The sequence below is a fragment of the Rattus norvegicus genome, chromosome 3, assembly GCF_036323735.1.
Source record: "Rattus norvegicus strain BN/NHsdMcwi chromosome 3, GRCr8, whole genome shotgun sequence".
Taxonomy (NCBI): Eukaryota; Metazoa; Chordata; class Mammalia; order Rodentia; family Muridae; genus Rattus; species Rattus norvegicus.
In genome coordinates, this window is record NC_086021.1 from 120,028,599 (window position 1) to 120,052,124 (window position 23,526).

The 23,526-nt window shown below is 40.7% G+C and overlaps 1 protein-coding gene across 14 annotated transcripts in view; it reads right to left on the minus strand.

The window, feature by feature from the left end:
• Ryr3 (ryanodine receptor 3) overlaps window positions 1-23,526 on the minus strand; it is a 547,337-nt gene that overhangs the window by 142,470 nt on the left and 381,341 nt on the right. For all 14 annotated transcript variants that reach the window (XR_010064867.1, XR_010064868.1, XM_063284953.1 and 11 more), the window contains 5 exons: window positions 22,104-22,218; window positions 20,819-20,948; window positions 19,540-19,643; window positions 12,645-12,780; window positions 148-328 (listed from right to left, as the gene is read on the minus strand). Coding sequence is in view for 12 of the 14 variants with exons in the window: in XM_063284953.1 (XP_063141023.1) it covers window positions 148-328; window positions 12,645-12,780; window positions 19,540-19,643; window positions 20,819-20,948; window positions 22,104-22,218 (666 nt within the window). In the remaining 2 variants the exon portion in view is untranslated. The remainder of the gene's footprint in view (window positions 1-147; window positions 329-12,644; window positions 12,781-19,539; window positions 19,644-20,818; window positions 20,949-22,103; window positions 22,219-23,526) is intronic.

A 23,526-nucleotide genomic window follows, 5' to 3' on the forward strand; every position in this document is an offset into this window, starting at 1 on the left:
GACAAAGTGTGATTTTTAAGCGGTTTAACCACCATAAAACATCTGCTCTTTCTACCAGGCCAAGTTACTGATCCCACCCTAGCACTTCACCAACTGACAGTATTTGGCAGCCCACCAACTGTACACATGCTGGAGTAATTCACTTACACTTCCGTCTTGTAACCCTGGGAAGGAAGGTCGAGGGCAGGGCTCTCTGAGATCTTAATGGCACCCTGCATAGCTGCCAGCAGTCCGTTCCCTCCTTCACCCCTCAGAGCTGGACCAAAGCACTCGGGACGTCTGATGAGCAACTTGACCACAACACTGGCATTTTCCTCCACACTTTCACCTGAGGGAGAGAGAGGTCCGGTGTCCTTCCCTCCGGAAAGGACAACCTGGAAGTTATTTGTAGCAGATGAGCTGGGAGAGCAGTGTTTCATTTGCTTTGCCACCTATTAATATGATAAGGAAAGAGTGGTGAAGGAAAGGTGACCTCTGATAAACGAGGCCAGATCTATTCATTACAGAATTGACCACTGTGGAATAGAATCTTGGTCTTCAGCTCAGGATCTTTTTTTCTCTAACCTCTGGGATGACCCTACCATGTTGAGGCCCTTGGAGGGCACATATACCACTCAGTCTCCTGCTAACAAGGTCATTTACAAGTGGCTTGCAGACAAAAGAGCTTCATATCTTACTAAGCATTGAGGAGTTAACACTTGGCCTCCTTCCTTGAGTAGTAAGAAGATAACTAAGCCATCATGCCACAGCTCATCTGGGGGAAATGATAACATAGCTCTTTACTCGGTGACTCTCATGGAGTTAAACACATGTCCCAGAACAATCTGAATTTATAGGACTAATTTCATGATATCAGAAGTCTTTGATTGAGATGAAGAATCTGCTGGATAAATTTTTCTGGTAATAGCTCAGAGGAAAGGCACAGGGCAGAGCACTCTGTGCTCTCTTTGCATTTTTTCTTTGGAGAAACTAAGGATGAGCTGGCCAGTGACAAAGGAAAAGGAACAGTTAGGACGGGGGAGCTGCCGAGTCTCAAAAACCATTTACATTCCAAAGTGGAGTTACAGCTTGTTTAAGCAATTTATAAAACATACCTTCTTTCTCCGGTGAAAACCTAGTTTATGTTCGAGAATGTGATCCCTGAGCCAGACTCAAATGCATGTTTTTTCAAAAATGCGTATTACATGAAGCCTAAATAAAAATGTTTTTCTTCAAAACCATTAAGTATTTCTTGGGTGGTAAACTGTTAGAGAGTGAGCATTTGGATAGCTATGGAGTTTTCTCTTTTCTTCTTGGTTTTTCAAGACAGGGTTTTTCTGTGTAACAGAGCCCTGGCTGTCCTGAAGTTACATTGTAGACCAGGCTAGTCTCAAACTCAGAGAAATCTGCCTGTGTCCACCTCCCAGTGCTGAGATTAAAGGTGCACATGGCTGGCTGGCTATGGAGTTCTTAAGTCCTCTGAAGATATTCCTGACATCATCACAGTCTAACACAATGACCATCCAGCTCAGTTTCCATAGGTGTGGACTTCGGGAGTAACTAATCTAGATGGTCCTGGCTTGGGATGCATTTGAAGTTACAGCTTCGGGTTGGTTTCAGCTGCGGTCTTCTGGCAATTTGTCTGTAGCTGGGGGTTCAACTTCTAAGTTCATGATACGGTTGTTGGCATGATACCTCAATTGCTTGTTGGATGGCAGACTCAGGCCTCAGTTCCTTACCACGTTGACCCCTTTGGAGGGGTTCCTGGGTGTCCTCACGACATGGCTACTGGCTTCCCACAGATCAAGAGAGCAGGTAATAATCTGGCTACATATGCTCATCTTGCAGTATTTTAATCATTCAAAGTGTTTTACTAAACCTAAGTTCACACTTAAAGGAGGAAGATTTAGGCTTCGCAATCTAGAGGGAGGAAGATCAGATCATTTACAGACCTATTTTAAAAATATCTGGGCAGTTTAAATTTTGTTTCATGAAAATGTTTTATTTGGAATAACTAAGCCTGAGCATATAGCATAGTAAGGCACTTGGCCAGCTTGTTCACAGCCTTGGGATTCATCTAGTACTACAATTAGTGATATAAAAATGAGAGCTCTTGTGGGATTGTAAGAATGTTTTAGAGTTATGTTCACTTGATCCAGAACTTTTCACTAAACTGAATTTAAACCGCTCCTCATTGTTCATTAATTGTCATATAGTTTATTTCTTCATGGAGAGTTTAGAGAATTTGTGAAGGTATTTTCCATCCTCGAGCTAGGCACAGAAGCCTATACCTATAACCTTAGGGCTAGGAGGCCAAGTCAAGAGACTGGCATGTTCAAGTCCAGCCTGGAATGGACAGTGAGATTCTTTCTCAAAAAAAAAAACCAATGTCTATTCAAATTCAAGTCTCACCCAATATACTGTGACCAAAGAGCACAATCCCTGCACATACAGGCAGCACTAATTAGGCTCCAAAGGTTAAATAAAAGAATACCTGTAGGGAAAAGTGGTGGGGGTATTGATTTGATCAAAACACATGTGTGCATGTATTAAATTCTCCAATATTAAATATAGAGATATTTTATAAAAGAATAGCATGTCAGTTCCACCTGATAGTCTCAATACATCCTGACATAGCTTACTCGCAGTAGGGAGATTTCAGTACAAGTACCAGAAGGAGCAACATATTCAAAAACAAGTACTCTTAGACATAGATGTATTGTATTCATGACTTTCAAATATTTGTAGCCTGTTATTCTTAGCAGGATATATATATATATATATATATATATATATATATATATATATATATATATAAATTGAAGGTAAAATCCAGCCTTATTAACAAGACTGACCCAAAGACTGCACTCTGATGTTTTTAGCTCATACTGGCAGTGCTTGAAGGTTAGCACATTTTCTAATCAGCATGCTGTATTCAGCTCAGCTCATCCCATAGCAATTAGCACCATAGAGTTTATGGGATACAGAAGTACCAGAAGCAGAAGCTGAGAAATCAGAGTTGGATATTGAGATTACATCTAAGTTAATTTGCCCAATTAGCCCCCTTTAATCCAAATTTCACATCTTCAGAATTTAGCTAATTAGGTTGACTCTGAGAACTGACCCAGGAAGCTATTCCCTGATTATTTTAATTTGGACATATGTTGGGGATGCAAATGTACTCTTCAAGAGGAAGAGAACAGAATCTAACCACTGTGGCTGACTAGACAGGGGACTGAGAAGAAGAATTTGCAAAAGCTTCATGGAGTAGTGGGGACAGAGGAGTGTAAGTCTACTCTGGTGAAGCTGAATGTTGAGCTTTGGGGGTATTTGTTAAGGGAGGAAGAACATTTTGAGGTAAACTGCTTTTGCCCAAGGACACCCACAATATTTTTGCTGGTACTCCAAAATAAGAAATGAAATTAACAACTATGTGGATGCCCAAAGTTCCTTTCTTCAAAGGCTCTCAACTCAGGATTGTTAATGCCATGGCTTTCTTTCTAATATGTCTGAGCAGTTGGACGAAATGATTCTCTCCATTTTATGTCAGTAAAGGTGTCAGACTCCAGACTCCAATTAATAGAACCTCACTGATCTCATCTTCTACCTATTATCTTTTCTTACTCCCTGTGTTATAACTACAGTTTTGTTTTTGTCTGTTTGCATGCAATGTTTTCTTTCTTCCCATTCTCTTGTCATAAATTGTTGACTTGGGGAACTTTATGAAATTCTTCAGGAGTATCTTAAAACATGAGAGTCCTGGAAAAGTGGTCATCTTAAACCCTTCCTTGGCCTGCTTTTCACACTAACCTGCACATTTTATAAGAACAGAGTACTATGAATTATTTAATCCTGTGTGCTCACAGTTTTGCTAATTTTGACATATATTAAGCATCAAAAATAGTTATTGTTTATTTTTTAAGTGCTTAGAATTGAACCCAGGGCCTGTGCATGTTAGGCAAGTATTCTGCTCTGAGCTACAACCTCATCTACAAAAGAGTTTTTTCAAGACAGGGTTTCTTTGTGTAGCCCTGGCTGTTCTAGAACTAGCTCTGTAGACCAGGCTGTCCTTCAACTTGTAGTGATCAGCCTGCCTCTGTGTCCCCTGTTCCCAAAGCCCCTATTCCTGGAATTAAAGGCATGTACCACCACTGCCCAGCTAAGAATCCTTGAATAAATGAGTAGATTTCACTCAAAGGAGAAGCTTGAAATGATTTCAGAGAAAATTCTGCCTATGGCTGTATTATCAGACCATTGTTAGCTTCTGTTTGCAAGAACCCAAGTTGTACAAATTCACAGATTTCAATTAGTCCCAGGGAAAAAAGAGATCCCCTAGGAGTGAGAGAGCACATGGGGTTCATTAAGCGTGCTAAGATTCAAAACATGTTTCTCAGTAAATGCCACTTTCGTCATCATTCCAGAAGACCTGACCAAACTAAATCATCATAGGCACTGAAGACATTATGTCTCCTCTTGTTCTGAGGAGAAGCTAGGCATCTGTTTGTAACCACTGTGATAAGACAAGAGCAAGCCAGAGAGGTTTAGCTGATTATTTCATTGATTCAAACTATCATAGACCTTCTAGTCGCTGATCTAGGAACAATGGAGCATCTCTTATCATCCTAGTTGGTAGTATCTTTTGGGTACACAATGACATTGTTAACGTTTACCCTTCTACAATAGTCCTTTGTTGTTGGTGATATTTTTGATACTTTATTGGATCTTTCCAACTATATTGTAAATTTTAGAACAAACACCATCTATTATATATTTTTGTCCTGAGCACCCCTGGTTTTTAGTACTGGTCGTGAGAAAAGTTAATAAATCCTTTCTGACTCCATCAATGTACAGACAGAGTGTACAAGATGATTCTCAAGCACCTACACCTTGTATGAGCATTACAGCTAAGATTCCATTTTGTACTCTTAACCCTAGTAGGTGTATGCATCCCAAAGAGCTACAGGGTTCATCAGCATGACCTCTTTATAAACACTTAAGGGGACACAATACAATTAAGTGATCTCAAAAATTAAGAGATTAGAAGAGATACAACTGTTTCTTTCTTCAAGATGTTATTTAATACAGTTTGCTTCTCTATACATTCGTACACAGACTGACTTTATCAAATTCCAGCAAACGCCATCTTTCATGGCATAGCCACACATAGATGTGCATTGCATGTGTAGGTGTGACAGGATACAGAACCTTTAGCAGTGACTTTAGATACCTTCATAACAATTCTAATCATAACTGCCCTATTTTCTGCTTTGAGTAGGAAGACACACAACTTCTAGAACACATTTCATTACTTCTTACAGCTGCTCACATGGTCTTCACATGTCGCATGACAGATATGTGAATTATGGCTGCTGATGGGGCAGCAGCTTCCAAGAACTAGGAAATAACTGTATTTTTCACAAGAATATCTATAAGCCAACAAAGAGGTGGCTCAAACACAAAGCTCAGAATATCTTCCCCTTTTGTGGCCTGGTATGAGATCTTCTCCTTCTTAGTTCTGACATTAGGAAGTGGCTGGACATAGACAAACAGGCAAATCCTGTGTCTGGCTCCAGAGTTTGCCATTTTCAGGTACATAGAGACTTCATTTCTTGCAGAAATAAACACAACCCAAGGCTTTTATGCAAGGCAATCAAGAGACAGTAAATGCAATAGAGGAAAGGATCTGCTTTAAGAAATTACTTTTATTAAAATTCTATTTAGAAAGGTCATATCAAATATTAAAATATTCCATTAAAATAATACTAGAGTTCTCCAATTGTATCATTTTGATATCAAAGGGTTTAAAATATTTTTAAAAATATAAACAATATAATTATTCTTCTTTCTTCCCTTTCTTTCTTTCTCTTCTCCTCATTCCAAGAGACCATGTCACTCAAAGTAGCCTCTCACTTGAAACCCTCCTGCCTCAGCCTTCTGAGTACCAGAATTATGCCACATCTGACTATGCCACAGGTCTTGACAAACTGAGAGGAGAAAATGTCATTTATTTTGCTTTTCAGGGAGCTGGCCTCTGGACCATCCTTACTCATGTTTCTATGCCCTTCTACTGACACAGCTTTGAAGCAAAACATTTAATCTCTTCAAGCTTCCAGGACTTACCTTTAAGATCATGAAGACAACTGTACCTACAGCTATGGGGCAAATGTTTGTATGGTGCCAAATTCATAGCTTGAATCTTAATTCTCAATGAAATAGTGTTTAAAGGTGGGACCTTTGGGAATGATTAGCTCATCAGTGTGGCATTTATGAACAGGAGTAGCATTTTTATAACTGAGTTCCAGAGAACCTTGCTATTTCAGCTATGATATTTGTTATCGTAGTGAGTAAACAGTGTATTGTAGGGGGAGAAGGGTTGAGAACTGAAGAACATTTTATAGCCAATAATCTTACATTGGTATAGATCTTTGTATACTGATATATATTGAGGTTACATTTTGTTACACTGGTATAGATCTTTGTATGCTGATACAAAATTTGAGGTTGTTTTTGTTAAAACATACTATGTATACATTGTTTTCAACACTTTTTGAGGCATTGTGCCTAGATGATTTTTTTAAAAAGATTTATTTATTTTATTTATATTAGTATACTGTAGCTGTTTTCAGACACACCAGAAGGGGGCATCAGATCCCATTACAGATGGTCGTGAGCCACCATGTGGTTGATGGGAATTGAACTCAGGACCTCTGAAAGAGCAGTCAGTGCTCTTAACCAGTGAGCCATCTCTCCACCACCTAAATGATTGTTAAGAATGTAATGTAAAGTTCTAGTCCTCTTTAAAGCTGCTATCACAAACTGTTTAGGATAATTAAGAAATGCAAGTTAATAGACAGCCATGGTCATGTTATATATTAGACTAATTTATCACAAAATATGCTGCCTAGATAGTAAATAGCTAAAATCAAACAAAGTTTGCCTATTCAGATAGTCTATGAATAGATAGGAGGTCTTCAAAAACCTCAGACACATACAGAATATGACATTTAAAGTTGTTTTATTATTAAAAGATCTTTTTCGGTAATAAGACAGGTCTGCTCCTGGCAGCACCCCCAGTCTACTTCAAAGAAGATGCTAAGCATTGGAGAACCTCCATATGGAGTTTGCTTCAAATGTGGCAAGGTGCCACTTGGCAGCAAACAGCTCTTGCTTCAACTGTAGGCAAAATGCTGTCTGAAATGGGCAAACAAGATGCGGGAAAGTTGACTGCCGAGCTCTACCAAGACAGGGTAAGGAATCCTTTAAAATTCAAGCTTAACAAATACAGGTCCGTCAAATGTACTGGGCCAGAAGGCTGAAGATAGATGCTCCAACATTTTTAGAAAGATTCTGGGGGAATGTTCAGGCATCCAACTCTCTCTGTCATTACTGTAGTTTTGGAAGCTGCTTGCCTGCACTTCCTACACACTCATGTAATATTTATTCCTTATTAGGTCTCTGATGAGGTTAAAGACTAGAGAGTTAGAGTCTCACAATTAAACTTAAGTCGTTTAGGATTTAAGATGTTTTTAGGTCTAAGAAAACATTTTAGGTTAGTAATACAAGTTTCAATAGAAAACGATTTAGGTACAAAACTTTGAACTCACCAAGATAGGGTAGATAATAGAATATTTTATCCAAAGTTGCCAAATACAGATGGACTGGACTTTGTGAGTGTATATCTTACCTAACAGTCTTCATAATCTTTCTTAGTGGATATTTACTAGTGTAAGAGAAAGAGCCTTTTATTTAGACTAAGAGGGGAAAATGTTGGGAACTGGTCTGGTGTAGCTATGTATTCATGCTACAAGATCTGGTGGTTCCTGTTGAGCAGATCCTCACATATACCAAATGATGCTATGGAAACTTTGTCCCCCAATTTAAAGCTATTAGTTAAATAAAAGTGGCTATAGCCACTGGGGAAACTAAAGGTAGATGAGGTTTCATTTATCAGGCTGGGGGTTGCAGGTAGGGACCACAAAGAGAAGAAAGAAGGAGAGTGAAAAAAGGAGAGAGAAGATGGAGAGGACAGAAGGTCTCCATATGACATGATTGACCAGGAGCCTGTGTCTGAGTGAAAACCACCCCTGATAATTGAGAGAGCAGAAATAACCTGGGAAGACTCAAACTAAGTACTTGGGTAGTGCATCTGGGTAGACAGTCTAGCACTAGAAAACATAGATTAAGGGTAACCCCTAGTAATTGTGCTTGGTTGATTAAATAAATTCATAGGACTCTGCCTTGATTACTGAGGGGCTGCATGGGTCATATCAATAAATAATAGAGTTTATTAAAATCCATTTACACTATATAATTAGTCTGCTGGTACTCTGACCTTGGGCTTCCCACTCTATTATCTTTTAGAAAGAAATGTATGTTTTTTTTATAACCTAGGATCTTAGTTAGGGTTTACTGCTATGAACAAATGACCAAGGCAACTCTTACAAGGACAACATTTAATTGTGACTGCCTCACAGGTTCAGAGGTTCAGTCCATTATCATCAAGGCAGCATCCAGGCAGGCATTGTACAAGAGGAGTAGAGAGTTCTACATCTTCATCTGAAGGCTGCTAGCAAAATACTAGCTTCCAGGCAGCTAGGATGAGGGTCTTAAAGCCCATACCCAGAGTGGCACACCTACTCCAACAAGGCCACATCTACTCCCAACAGGGCCACACCTTCTAATACTGTCTCTCCCTGGGCTGAGCATATACAAACCATAACACCTAACAAGCCAATGAAATTTTGTTGCAACTGCCTGAATAGACTAAGATATTGTAACACTGGATTATTTTATAATCTAATAGTGAATGTATATAAAAGTATATTGAACAGTTTTATATGTGGTAAGTGTTCAATGATTACTAGTTTTTGTCATCCTCTGTATCCATTACCATCTACACTATTATTAATCACTTTCTTTACTGTCATCACTAACCTTGATAATTTCCACAACATGTAGTGACCACTATGGGAATGGTAATATTCTAGCCTCACTATACCACCAGTTAAAAGAACCCTTATTCTCATTCGACATAACCTAATCTAGAATCTCTATCTGCTACCACGTATGTCACCTTCTACTATCAGGACATTTCCCATAAGCCTGCCATCAATGCAATTATAATCCTCCAAGATCTATCACGATCATCCCAATAAACAGTCATTATTCTCAACGTCACCTGCTCTGAACACCTCTATCATCGCCTACCATCTTGACTATTATTTATATCATTCAAAATCATCAACCATCATTGTTCACCATCACTTACCTTAAACTCTTCCACCATTCACCATCATCATTTAACACCATCGCCCAACATGAACCTCCTGTGTCATCTACCATTATTTACTGTCAACCACTATGAACACTTCATACTCTCCAAATCCTCCTCCTCCATCATTCATTGTTATCTACAAAGAACTCCCTTGTCCATCACTCACTAAGACTTATTCACTATGAACAGCTTCATCACCTACAATACCATCCATCACCATCCACCATCATTCACTATGACACACCATGACATTCATACCATACACCACGAGTCTTTATATCACCTTACACTTTCACTAATAATCAGAGGATCTCTCTGTTCAACAGATGCCAGGAAAGTAATCACAGTGGTTTTTTTTAAATACCTTCATATCTTAAGGATTTGCATGGTACTTTGAAGTCTCAAAAAAAATCTATTATTCTTCCAATTTGAAATGCTACAGAACTTTCAGAGATCTTGAGAGACAATGGTAAATAACACAGCTACAGACCTTACTGTATTTTGTAACACTGTGATAACCAAGTTTTCTGTGGCTAATTTCATTTATATCTTAAAATAACTCTAAGATACATGGTATTGTTCCCCCCCCACTTTATTTATTTAAAAGGTTAAGGTTGGAAGGTTTCATTAACTTGTTTAAATCTACATAGAAAGTAAATGATATAGCTGATTTTGAACTCTAGATAAATCCATATTCTATCCTGAAGGCTTCCATATAAATACGACTGAGACACTCTTGTTCTGTAGGTATTTAAAACTATCACTTGAAAAAAAATTCCCCATGTAACTGTCTTTGTAAAATCTCCTGAGAAAATATAAACTATTACAGTTACAAATGATCTGAGGATAAATGCCATTTCCTTCTGTTGATTGATCTCTTATCCTAATAGTCAAATTAGGGGCCTCTCTGAGTATTGCACACAGTAACATCAGCATTATTTGATCTAAAATAAGCTTACTGTGTTTCACACTAAGCCACTTTATTTTTTCGTTTATCCCAATTTCTTTCCCCTCTACCATCAAATCTCTCAGCTAAGAATTTCAGCTTAGTATTTGTTTTTTTAAAACACATTCATACCCATTCATCCATTCGTCTGTCCGTCCGTCCATCCATCCATCATCATCACACCACCACCACCACCAGCACAAGCAATTCTTTCTTTATAATCTCTTTCAAATATATTGAATCCCATCCATCTCTATCTTCACCATTATAACTCAATTTAACCTGAGGACAGAATCTGTCAGTGGTACCTGTCACTCTGTCTCCTGTTAAAAAGGTTTCCCAGTTCTCTATACAAAGGGCTGATGCTAAACAATTCAGCTTGGCATTTATGTTCTCCCTATTATAACCATCTACCTACCCTTCAAACCTCATCCTCTACTGTCATTCACACAGCCACCTTCTGGAGCAACAGATCACGATTTACTAAGAACAGTGTGCCTTAGTCTCTAGAGCATGTGCACACTGCCTTCTCACTGGCTAACCTCTCCTGCCCCTGTTTCTAGAAACTTGACACTTTAGGTTCATCTCTAACACTGCCTCCTTCACAGTGTCCTCTCTGATCATCTCAAAGAGACAAGTTTGTCCTCTTTATGTTCTTGAGTGCTCCCACCCTGTCTTTACTCCATTTACCTGTTTTGTTTTGTATTTTTTTTTAATAGCAATCTCTGTGTACATATAGTCCTCTTTAAAAGACTCTGAATTACTTTTAAAGTAGAAGCTGGTATACTTTGTCCCAAACAAATATAGAAATATCATAAGTATTAAAGTCTATAGGTATATACAGTTTGCTACAACTTGTTGTACTATGAAAACATATGAAGGAGACTATGTTAAAAAGATATAAACAGCATGAAGGTAATAAGAGGGACTGATCATACCTTGGTCCAGAGCTTAGTTCATGATGGTCGTACCTAACCAGCAAAAGTAAGTGTTGGAATTCATGTAATCTACATAGAACCAATAACCAATGGACACCTTCAAGCTGACAGTTACACTAAATGATTTATGAAATTCTTGATCTTGACTTTGAAGGCAGATGAGATGAAAAAATTCAACCTGCTTGCATCCAGTTTTCCTGTCATGCAATTTATGTACATAAAAATAATTTAAGGTTTTTTATGCGTATACACGTGTGTGTTTGTGTGTGCGCAGGTGTAAGCACATGTGTGTGGATGTCCTTTGAGGCCAGAAGGGAGTGTCAAATCCCCTGGAGCTAGAGTTATAGGTGGTCACGAGCTGCCTAATGGAGACTGAACTCTAGTTCCCTACAAAACCAGTATGCACTCTTTATGGCCGAGCAATCTCTTCAGTCTTTCATTCTTAACACGATTAGTTACTTATTTTATGTACACGGGTGTTTGGTCTGCATGTGTGTCTCTGTACTTCATGCATGCCTGGTGCACACAGAGGCCAGAAGAGGAAGTTGGATACCTCAAGACTGGAGCTGTCATGCGGGTGCTAAGAATCAAATCCCAGTTCTCTGGAAGAGCAGCCAGTGCCCTTAACCACTGAGAAATCTCTCCAGCCTCGGACCCTGGATTCTTAACACTTTCCTTTCCCCATTTACTTTTCTCTCTCCTTCCTTTCTTTCTCAGTCTTTCTTTGTGTCCTGATATACTAATTCTGTGTCAATTCTGGAGTATGATTACTTGGACAAGAAGTGAAACAGATTGTTTGAGGATGTACCTAAACTGGTCTTGAAAGAATAAAATGTTCTAGAAAGGCTGAGAAGGGGAGAAGCTTGGGTCTAGTGGCTAGAACAGAGAGATATAGCTCTAGTGCAATTGTAAGTGAATTATTCTTGTAACAAAAGTAACAAAATCTTGGTTGACAATCTATTTTTTGAAAAAGTAGTCCACTGGTCTTATACAATGTTGGCTCCTCATTCTGGTATGATGAAAGTGTTTTGGTAGAACCAGAATTTATTGCAAACACAAGATGACTTGTGACAAGAGTAATAATATATAGGCAGTTGTGGCAATTGTCCCTTGGGATTGAGTTACCTTTAATAGGTATTCATTTATTTCTGAAATTTCCATCTACTTTTTCATTCATCTCCCTACCCCACCCTACTCATAGACTAGTCTAAAGTCCTGGAGGCGCATGCTCATTAACTCTAAAATGAGAGGAGAGGAGAGGAGAGGAGGTACAGAGAGAAGGCAAGTCCAAGCCCATGCACGCAGTGAGCTTCTTGCCGGATCTGTCACTAGTTTCTCCCCTTGATGCTTGTCTGGCCTGTTTTCTTGAGAGTTCTCTTGCCAGTTGCCAACCACAGTTAGAATCTATTCTATTGAATGACAGAAGAAGTGAAGGGTGCTCTTTTTGTGTATATAGCCATAGTTATCTTAGCCTGGGTCTGAGAGGCAGGGGGCACATGGGACTCACTGTTCACGAAGACGGCAAACCTCAGGAAGGACAGGTAACGCTCTCCTTCAATGGGGTTCCAACCGATGTCAGGGTATCCTTTGGCCAGAAGCATGGGGCAGCTCTGAAGACCACAACCTGCCAAGTAGGTTACAACCTGCCAAGAATAGTGCAAAAGTGAGTGTCCATGTACATGCAGCAGGGTGACGGTTACACTGAAAAAAAAACCCAAATAAATATAAAATGAAAAGAACATACATTTAAGTAGAGAAAACTTGGACCACATTGAGCAAATACCAGTAAAAAGAATTGAAACTAGACACCATAGAAAATAGGATAGTTGCTTCTTAAGAAAATAATACAAAAATAGAATTTCCATAAGATGCAGTAATTTCATTCTTGGCCCTATATACAAAAATTACAGATCACCTTGATAGACAGTTGTATAATCCAAATTCACAGCAGCATTGTTCCTAACTTGTTAAATATAGAAGCAAGCTAAGCATGTCTCAATGAATAACTGGGCGAGAGGAAAGGGCTTCTTATAGAGCAGGTCCAGGTAATGGGTGATCCTTAAAGATCCTTAAATGAGATAAGTGAGCCATGGAGAGCAAATACTGTGTGGCTTTAACTCGGGTCACTAGGGCAGTAAAACCGTATAGGCAGAAAGAAAAATGGCAGCTGCCAGGAGCTCCAGGGAGAGAGGAACAAGGAGTTACCATGATACAGGCAGGGCTTAGTTTGATGAAATGGAAGGAGCTATGGAGGTGAATGTGGCACTGGTTGCAGAACATTATAAAAGGCTTCCGTGAGTCCAAACTGTACACTTGAAAACAGGAAAGTGTGCATCTTATCACAAGAAAAATAGAAAAACCCAATGCATTTAAAGCCAAGAGATATGCTAAAATTCCTCTAAGACAACTGTGAGAGCTGCATGTCTGAGAATTGGAAATTTCTTATCTCTAGAAGGTAGAGAGAACCCCAATATTCCCCCTGACCAATAATTATAAACTTAAAAAAAACTTAGGCCCATTTTCTCTAGCAAAAGAGATAATCCAAGAGCCCAGGTCATCACAGAGCGTCCACTTCTTTGAGGTAAATAATTCATAGATTTAGGACCAGAGCCTGCAGTCCACATTTCCTTGCAAGTAATCAAAGAGTAACCTCTGTGAGAATAAACCGTCAGTTTCTAGGTTTCCCCAACTCCAGTTAGAGGAAGTTGACATAAGCTCTGGGTTGGCATATTCCTACAATCTAAGCATGCTGGAGGGTTAGGTAGAAGGATTGGGAGTTCAAAGTACACAGAGAGCTTGCAGGCAGCCTTGTGCTACATGAGGTCTTGCTTTTTGAAAAATTTAATTATTTATTTTTAAGTCCGAATAGTTTGTAAACCTTTAAGCATTTATAAAGAGATAACGAGAGAGCCCTCTGTGGCATGAGAGAACCCTCCATGGCACCGAGACGGGCTGTGTTCACTGGACCCTGGTAATGTAAGGTCTTTACAATGGTACTTGGGTAGTCGGGGGCGGGAGGGTGGTCCTGACTCAAGCATTGAGTCAACAATAGCCACTTAAAGTCAAAAGTCAAGATGTTAAGGGTGTGATTGCCAGAAAGAAACAGGTTAGATTGGCAATGGTCTGTTTGCTTCTAGATTACCAGGCACAGATCTCAGTCAGTGATCTCACAAGATTCCAGATTTTGCCTACTTTTCACCAGAAATCAGGGACCAGCAAATGACTATTGCTTAAAATTTAATTGTTCCTCTGCTTTTGACTTCGATATTTTATGTATACAGGGAGGAGAGGAAATTTAGTATGCTACATTAGTGGGGTATAAAAGTCGGAAGTGGTATCTGCTCTATTTTGTAATTCCTAGGGTCTTCCATAACTAGGTACTCAGTTAATATTTTATCGAAGAGTCATATATTTACTGTTGTAAAAAGTGATTAATTTATAAAATTTATAATTTGTAGTAATAAATAAATACATAAATAAATAAATAATAATATATTGTACCCAAAACTCAGCAAATTTTTTCTTATTAGTATAAATACCATTTTGCTAGAATCTCAGATTTCATTTTGTTTCTAAAATGTTGGGGAGAAGACAATAGAAGGCAGAAGAGGCAGAGTTTTCAGGGCCATAAGCACAAAACATTTCACTGGCCCCTGAGATCAGTGCCCGTGGGCAGGAGTTCTGTGCAATTCTAAGAGATGTGACTCCTGTCTGGACAGATGAGATGCTAAAGGACTTAACAGCCCTCTTCACTGTTCATCCTTCAAATCAAACTCAGGCAATTGTCCAACTGCTCCAAACAAGACCTGTGGCACTGTGCTCTGCAAACAAAACCAATGGCAAAGGGAGGTAAGCGTCAGTCTCCTCCATGGATCCTCTCAGCACACGTCTGTCCCATTTCCTAGCATGTTCAATCCCACTCATGGCTCAGCGTCTTCATCAAACAGTAACCTTTCAAAAGTACAGAACTCAAAATACACAATACTGCCTTGTTGCAGCCTCACGAACCCTTTTTATAAAACATTCGCTGAAGTAGGTTTCACTAGGAGCTGAGATCACAAGTAAACACATTAGTGCAGGAACAGTTCTTATGTAAGCAATCCATGGGTGTCATAGTGTGTGTGTGTGTGTGTGTGTGTGTGTGTGTGTGTGTGTGTGTGTGTGTGTAGGCAATAAGTGGTGTTCCCTTCATCACAAGTCTATGAGACCTAGGGAAATGAACTAATTTTATTTACTCTTGCAGTTGTGAGAGCTGCTGAAAGTTAACTTTAAGTCACATCTGATTTCTTTTAGCTTTATTCTGCTATCAGTGGCTTGACAAACTTATATTTGAAAAGCTCAGTAAATCGACCCTTCTCCTATTGAGTAGATTATAAAGTCAAGTTAAAAATGACAGACTCAGAAAGACAAATGCCACATGTTTTCTTGCATATGTAGGAGGTAGGTTTAAATATAAATTTATGTACATTTGTGTGTGTGTGAGTGTGTGAGTGTGTGTGTGTGTGTGTGTGTGTGTGTGTGTGTGTGAAGGAAGAAGAGGGAACAAGAACAGAGGTAATAGAATATATGTCTTAAAAGCAGTATGGGGTGGTTATTTGGGAAGAGGAAGGAGACCAGCAAGAGGGGGACAAAAGGAACAAAGTACAATCACACACACACATACACACACACACATACACACACACACACACACACACACAAACGCACGCACACATCCCACAAAAACCACATTTCTTTATATGGCAACCATAAAAAATAATTAAAATAAAGATCTTTTCCTTGACTTTGGCTTTTCTTTACTGATGTATTAGGGATTTAATTAGTCGCAGTAGCAATGCCTACTGACTTGATAAATGATTAAAATGTTTTTGCTTATATTTTTGTCCTCTCCTAAAATATTATCACTTAAAACGTTTCCTGGGTATTGCAAAGACCCCGAAGGACAAAATAGAGCAAACGACTCACATTTCCTCTGCTGAATTGTGTCACCCTAACTTCATACACGGAAACTCTAAGCCCCAATAAATCACAATGTTATCATGGGAGGTAAGACCTGTGAAGAAGATGCTAAGTAGGAAGGGGGCTTCCAGGGTGGCGTCCTTATCAAAAGGAGAAAGAGCTGTACAAAGCTGCAGCAGGGTGCTTATGCAGAAGACAGGCCCTGTAGGACACATCAAGAGGGTAGCCATCTGTAAACCAGGAAAAGAGGCCTCAGAAGAAATTAAGTCTGATAACACCTGGTCTTGGCTTTCCAGGCTGGAGAACTGAGAGAATTAACGTCTGGTGTTTAAGTCACCCTGTCTGTGGCCATTTATTACAGAGGCCCCAGAAGATGAATATACCCTTATACCTCAAAGTAAATGTGCCCGGTTAGAAATAAGTGGCACGCACACAGGCGTGCACTCTGCCTGATTGATGATAGCTCTTGCCTATTATTGGTTAAATACATCTGAAGCTGTGGTAACACAGAACTTCAATAAATTATTAGTGGGTAATTGACATCCCATCTTCACAGTCATGGATCTACAAGTCGGCCGAGAGATCTCCGCCATGGCTGTGCCAGGGGCATATGAGTGGTAACATTATCCTCTTATCTGTGTGGCACTTAAAATAGATGGAGCATGGATGCCTAGATAGTTTCATCCTAAGATGACAGTCCCCCATCCCCTGCCTTCTCAACCCAAGTTCTTTGAGCCTTCTTATACTATTGGGTAGGAACAGAAGACAATGGATTTTAAAAATAAACTTTCACCTCAGCTTCTCAGATGTTTTCCTAAGGTCTCCTCATTCCTCTTTGGCTGTTCTTTCTGTTGTTTAGTTGATGAGTGTGTGTGTGTGTGTGTGTGTGTGTGTGTGTGTGTGTGTGTGTGTGTGTGTGTGACTTCCTTAGGTGGTAGTGGCCCTCAGGGCCCTGACACATTTCTGCAAGGATCTCACCTACCCAGAGGGCTTCGTTCTCCCTCCATGATCTCTGTTTGCAGCTCAGAAGACCTTTCTGAGCTGTAAGTACTGTATAGCCAGATCCCCAGTTGACATTTACATCTGGGAACCCCAAAACCCCTCTGTGCCATGCCCTGTACTCATAGGAGTGTCTAATTTTACATCAGAATAGGACATAGTTATTTACAAAGTATATCCTCAAGAACCATTGCAATTAATTTACAAGCATGCAAAACAAAATGTCCTCATATTGTAAGTTTATGAAGTGTTGTGTTGAACTGCATTCACACCCCACTTTGGCTGCGTGTGACCTGTAAGCTGTGGGTTGGGCTTGTCTGCAAGAAAGCCAACCCAAGGGGTTGGGGATTTAGCTCAGTGGTAGAGCGCTTGCCTAGGAAGCGCAAGGCCCTGGGTTCGGTCCCCAGCTCCGAAAAAAAGAACCAAAAAAAAAAAAAAAAGAAAAAAAAGAAAAAAAGAAAGCCAACCCAATATTTGGTTAATAGTTGCTATTTGTCTTCCCTGGGTCTTCAGGATTCAAACACTTCCTACATCTGCTGTGTCAATATTAACCGAAGTCAGCACCCACTCATGCTTGGATTACTGAAGGTAATTCTTGGCAATTTTTCTTGCCCCAGGTCTTGTTTCTATCCAGTTAATTTCCTTACTGGAGCCTTCTAAACCATACAACATACTGTGTTGCTCTCTTGCTGGAGCCCTTCGTGGTTTCTATTTCTTGTGGTTCTCTAGGGAGATACAGTAATATAATTAGAACAAGCATGGCCTCTTGAGCTAAACTCTAATTTAGTTACCTTGTGGCACTGAGGACATGACATAATCTCCACATCTCCATTTCCTTTCCATAACTTCTGAGCAATACCACCACTACCACCACCACCACCACCACCACCACCACCACCACCACCACCACCACCACCACCATCACTACTGCTGCCGCCACCATTAACAATAAAACTTGTTCTGAGGGTCACAGGAGTGAACTTCAATTATAATAAAGTCCAATCTCTGGCCATTCCCATCACCTTTCTCACCACACTCCCATGTACTCTGTGCTTCTGCCAAGTTTGACTTTCTGACTGTGCTGGATGTGGGCTTTCCTGGCTAAGCCCTAAACACTCAGGGCATGTTTCCCCAACAATACAGCTCACAAGCTTCTGCTCATCTTATTTAATCCTGACCCAGGGTTTCTACCCTACCCTTGGTCATCGAGTTCCTGGATAAAAGACACACAGCCTTTATATTACAATAAGCCTTAAGCAGCTGCCTGGCCTCTATGTTATTAGAATCTACTTTTGAGTGATACCCTAAGTTGTTACTTAGTATGTTTCATCTGAGCTGCTCTTAACTCCAGTTGGGTAACCCATCAGGGCCATGTTCTCTTGACTCTTAATCCATGGTGGCTTCTTTCCTCCTCCTGCACGTTTTATTCCCCTTCTGGTCCTCTTCTGACCCCAAGGCCATGAAGCCTAAACCCCACCTATGTCTCTTCTGCCCACCTATTGGCTGTTGGCATCTGCTTTTTACCAATCAGAAATAACTTGGGGGCAGGGTCACTTAGCATCTCTCTTCTCTGGGATAACCATGTCTTGGGGGCCCACACCTCAATTCATCCCTGTCATTGCTTTCTCTAAGTGACAGCTTTTTCCCCTTATGCTCTCAAACCTGCTCACCGTACAGAGTGTGGATGACCTCTGACCTCTACTACTCTCCTCCAACCCCATCAAGGTTGTTCTTCACATTTAGTACACAGGTGGTTAATTTTATCAGCCATCCGGTCAGGCAAATAATTCATGGTGGAAAGACTTCCGATCGGATACTTACTGAAGTCTCACTATAGCACTCTATGGTTGTTTTCTTTATTATAAATTTACTAATTCACAAAAGCAACACCCCTAGTAAAGATGTATACAATACTCAGTATCGAGAACATAGAACTTTCTAGAGTGCTTATTCTAACTCAGGGAGCCCTGCACCTTTATTAACCCTGGGTAGACCAGCTTGGTCATCTCCACTATCAGGAACTGCATTCAGAATCCCAGTAGTGGGCAGCATATTGAGTTCACACCTTCCTGTCAGGTTTCTTTCATATGTGGATTCATGAGTTAGGTCACACAGACATTTCCTTTAGGAACCACAGGCATCCAGGGATATTCCATGTAGACAGGCGGAATGGACCTCCACCTTTGAAGAACACAAATGCCCACACTCTCATGTCTAAGAAGCTGGCTACCTTTGCTCATACATGATCCTGTATGACCGTGGTGGTACCATCTGTGCTCATACAGGATCATGCATGACTACAGTAGCGCCAGGCTCTCATATTATACCACATTTTCACCAGTATGAAATGGATCTGAATACAAACCTAGACACTGGCTTGCTTTCCCCGTGTGGCTGCGATTCAGTTAGGAGAAAAACATGTTGTTTCCCCAATGACTAGTTACCTTCTCAAGATCCGGTTCTTCTAAGCCCAGTGCTAATTCGTTATTGTCCATCACAGAGGAGGCTGCCACATCCAGTGGGGTGGACCCCCTCATTGATGGGGATGCTAAGAAAGATGGGGAGGCAAAAAGAAAGTGAGTATTAAGGCTATCCTAGTCTGATTTGAGATTGCAGTGCACAAACATGGACACAAGAGGGCAGCAAATACACTAAAACCTGGCCCGTGTTGCTGTTTTCAGAGGGCTCGGGCTTTAGAGAAGCCCCATTTGTTTTCCTTTAATTTCACACTCATTAAGGTTGAGTATACTAATCAACACAAAATCACTGTATAGAATGAGTTGGGACTACGTTGTTTCGAGAACCTTTGCAACACAAAACTTCTTGGGGTCTCCATTTGGTGAAAACTCAAAAGACTTACAGGTTCCCTCATTGTCTGGGCTCAAATAACTTTGAAAATCTTGGAGTTACCACTTGGAGTTTAAAAATAGTCCACAACTGCAGGAATTCGTACATTAGTGTGCTAATGTTGTCTGTGATATTTATTTTTGTTTGTTTAGCTCCTAGACTACAATTATAAAAAAACTTCAAATGATATTTTATAAGAAGGAGAAGGAAGAAGAGGAGAAAGAAGAGGAAGAGGAGACGGATTTAGATAGCCTGAGGTTGCATTTGATAAACGAAACAACAACAAAAAACAAAACAAATTGAGATTTCAGATTTCAAGTTTGTGTATTCCACAGTTCATTTGGTCGAGTCAGGCAACAGCGTGAGTTGCTTTTCTCACAGTGGTGATGAGCTACTATTTGTCCACATCCATTATCAAGCTGTTTTTCCATAGCTGCTCTTGGCCAGTCTGCTATGCTGCTAAGGGCAGTGTTTGCTGGTTGGCTGGTGGGCCAGGAATGAATCCTGCCGCAAGCTTGGATGCATGGCCTTGGTCCTAAGAGCTCTGCTCACTGATCAGATGCGTGGGCTGGGAGAGATGTTGCCCTCAGATTACAGCCTCAGTTCCAGATAGCATTTTATAAAGCACAGGCTGCTGGACCTGAGAGGGGACAGTGACTCAGTCACCAATGCAGCTGCTTCAATACCTGTGCAGACAGGGGGGAGCACAGACTGTTTTTATGCATTTGGTTTTAGAACAGGCCAGCACTGCTTTTGCACTTACATGGACCACAGCGTACATGTGGAGTCTTTCCCTTTTTCTCCTAAGTAGTCAGGGGGAAGAGTGAAATAAATGCCTGGGTCTAAGGTAGACGCTATAATGCATGCCACACATACCTAGGCCCACACTACTGTTCTCCAGCAGGTAACTCAGATGCTCAAACATGGCCTTCTGATTTTGCCGGCTAATTCGACAGAAATAGCAAAGGAAGCGGCAGCAGCTAGCAACCATCTTTGGGAAGGCAATCTGTGGGCAGACACAGAAGTATTAGACAGGCGAACCTGTCACGCGGCCTTCATGAACAGTTGAATCTTAAAAAGGAATCTGAGGTTGAAGTCTCGGAAGCTATGAACTGTTTGGAACATGAAGTTTTTCCTTACACCTCTTCCCCCTAAGACATTCGTAGGAGGAACAGAACACAGAATGCCTAAGAACGAGGCTTCTGAAAATATTGGAAATTGACTATCGTGCCCCAAGATCTTCCCTTCAAAGGAAAACATCCATCAGTTATAACCTATTTCCTTATATGTCCCATGAAAGTGTATGACCCTGCCCCACACTGCAGTTGTTTCCAGCTGGAGTGAGCAGAACTCTGAAAGGTGAAACCAGAAACAGAGTAGGGGGATCATAGAAATCAAGAACCATTGGTCCATTAAAGCTTGGGTCCTCTGGGCCATGGGTGCCTCCAACAGTTAAGAACATCTGAAAGGCAATAGGCCCTGTTTCTGTGAACATGTTGCCAAGTATGTGTCCTCAACCACTGAGAGAGAGAGAGAGAGAGAGAGAGAGAGAGAGAGAGAGAGAGAGAGAGAGAAAGAGAGAGAGAGTGAAAGAGAGAGAGAGAGAGAGAGAGAGAGAGAGAGAGAGAGAGAGAGAGAGATTGATTCTGTTCTTCCTTTATATTCCCGCTTGACAGTATTGGAGATGTCTGCATTGAAGATCACTTGTCCCAGTTAGCTTTAACTGCCACCCTGACTCAGCCTAGTCATCTATGAAGAAAACTTCAGTTGAAGAACTGCTTAGATTCGGTTGGTCTATTGGCATGTTTATGAAGGATTGCCTTCATTATTAATTGATGTAGGAGGGCCCCACCCACTGTGGGCAGCCACAAGCCTAAGCAGGTGGTCCTGGCCTGGGTAAGAGAGTTAGCTCAGCACAAGACACGAAGGGAGTTAGAAAGAAAGCCTGTATAGTTTGTGCCTCTAGAATTCTGGTCTTAGGAAAACTGGTATAAATGCTCAGCGGTACCCCGTGTTAGCAGCACTGCCCTGCTTCTTGGACCCTTTTGGCACTGTAAAAATCTTTGTGTAATCCAAGGGAGAAAGCAGACAACACATAACAGAGTAAGTCTATTATGGACTCCCACCCCAAGAGTCAATTTCTGGCTAAGTACAGCATTACCTGTGACTTTTCTGTACCCAACACATTCACCATCACTTCCATCACTGTCTCATGCATGCCGAGGACTCTCATAAGGTTGGGATGCTGGTAAAACACCTTGTTGTTCATTATGTCCCTAAGAAAGCAGAGAGAGAGAGAGAGAGAGAGAGAGAGAGAGAGAGAGAGAGAGAGAGAGAGAGAGAGAGAGAGAGAGTTCAGTATCTGCTGTTTTTTTGTTGTGACGATTCAGGAACGAGACACAAACGGAGTGTGGAGGAAGTCACATTGAGGTGATAGACTGAAAAATAGGAAGGCACTAGGTCATGGAGTACATATGAAATTGTTGTTGTTTAACTGGCCCAAAAGAGCACAGAATATTTCTAAGCGTTTGTGTTTTCCCTCTAAAATGCTTATTTTAATGATATTTTAACAATTCTCCCTTCATCCTCCTTCTTTTGCTTATAATACATTCTAAGACCACCAAAATCTCTGGATCTCTCTTTCTTTGTGTACCCAGGAACTTCTTTTCTCCCCTTACACCCGTGTCTCTTTATATTCTGTTTCTTAATGATAGGCCTGCGTATCCCTTTTAAAGGCATTTTGTATTCCATACCATGGAGTTTGTGGATACCAGACTTCAAAAGGCAATGGCACGAACATATAACAACCACCGAGCTTTTAATCTACTCAACACAAATCCATACAATGAAGCTTAGGCAAACAAAAGCCTGGAAATGGAACCTTTGCCTGGAACTAGGCTGGAGGGGGGAGAGGCTATTTCTGCAGCCCATTTCTCTCCTATTTCTACTCCCTCTTAATATCTATTAGAATTTTCCTTTCTTGCAAATTAATTTAGGGAATGTGCACGCACGCGCGCGCGCGCGCGCGCACACACACACACACACACACACACACACACACATTCTTTCTTTCCTAACACTCATCTGAAACAGTTTCCTGGTTCTTAGTGATGCTTCTGTAGTTTGCCGGCTCAAGGATGGTGAGAGAACTGTTGCTTTTGGTTTTAATCATGTAAAATCGTGGATTGGCCAGGCAACCTTTCTGCCGCATGTTTTTTCCTGTAATAAAAGGAAATCCTCCTGGCCCCTACGTTGCCATGAATCGTCGACACGGTTTGCGAGGCAGACCTGTGGGATATTGTTGTAAGTTAAGGCGTTTCACAGAACTAACAAAATCACTCTGTAGTTTAGAACTAGAAAACGGGGCTGGCTGGGACTATCTCAGAAATCCCAAGGGGACAGCCAAAGGCTCCAGAGCTCAAATTGTTTCAATCTCAGATTAATTATATTGTCATCTCCTTTGGATTTGTTTCCATCGCCCAACTTAGGCTATTTTCACAAGAGTTTCTACGGATTCTCTTCATTTCTTTTGGCAATGTTCATTCACCTTGAACAACAGGCAGTCTGGTACCTCATACTACATA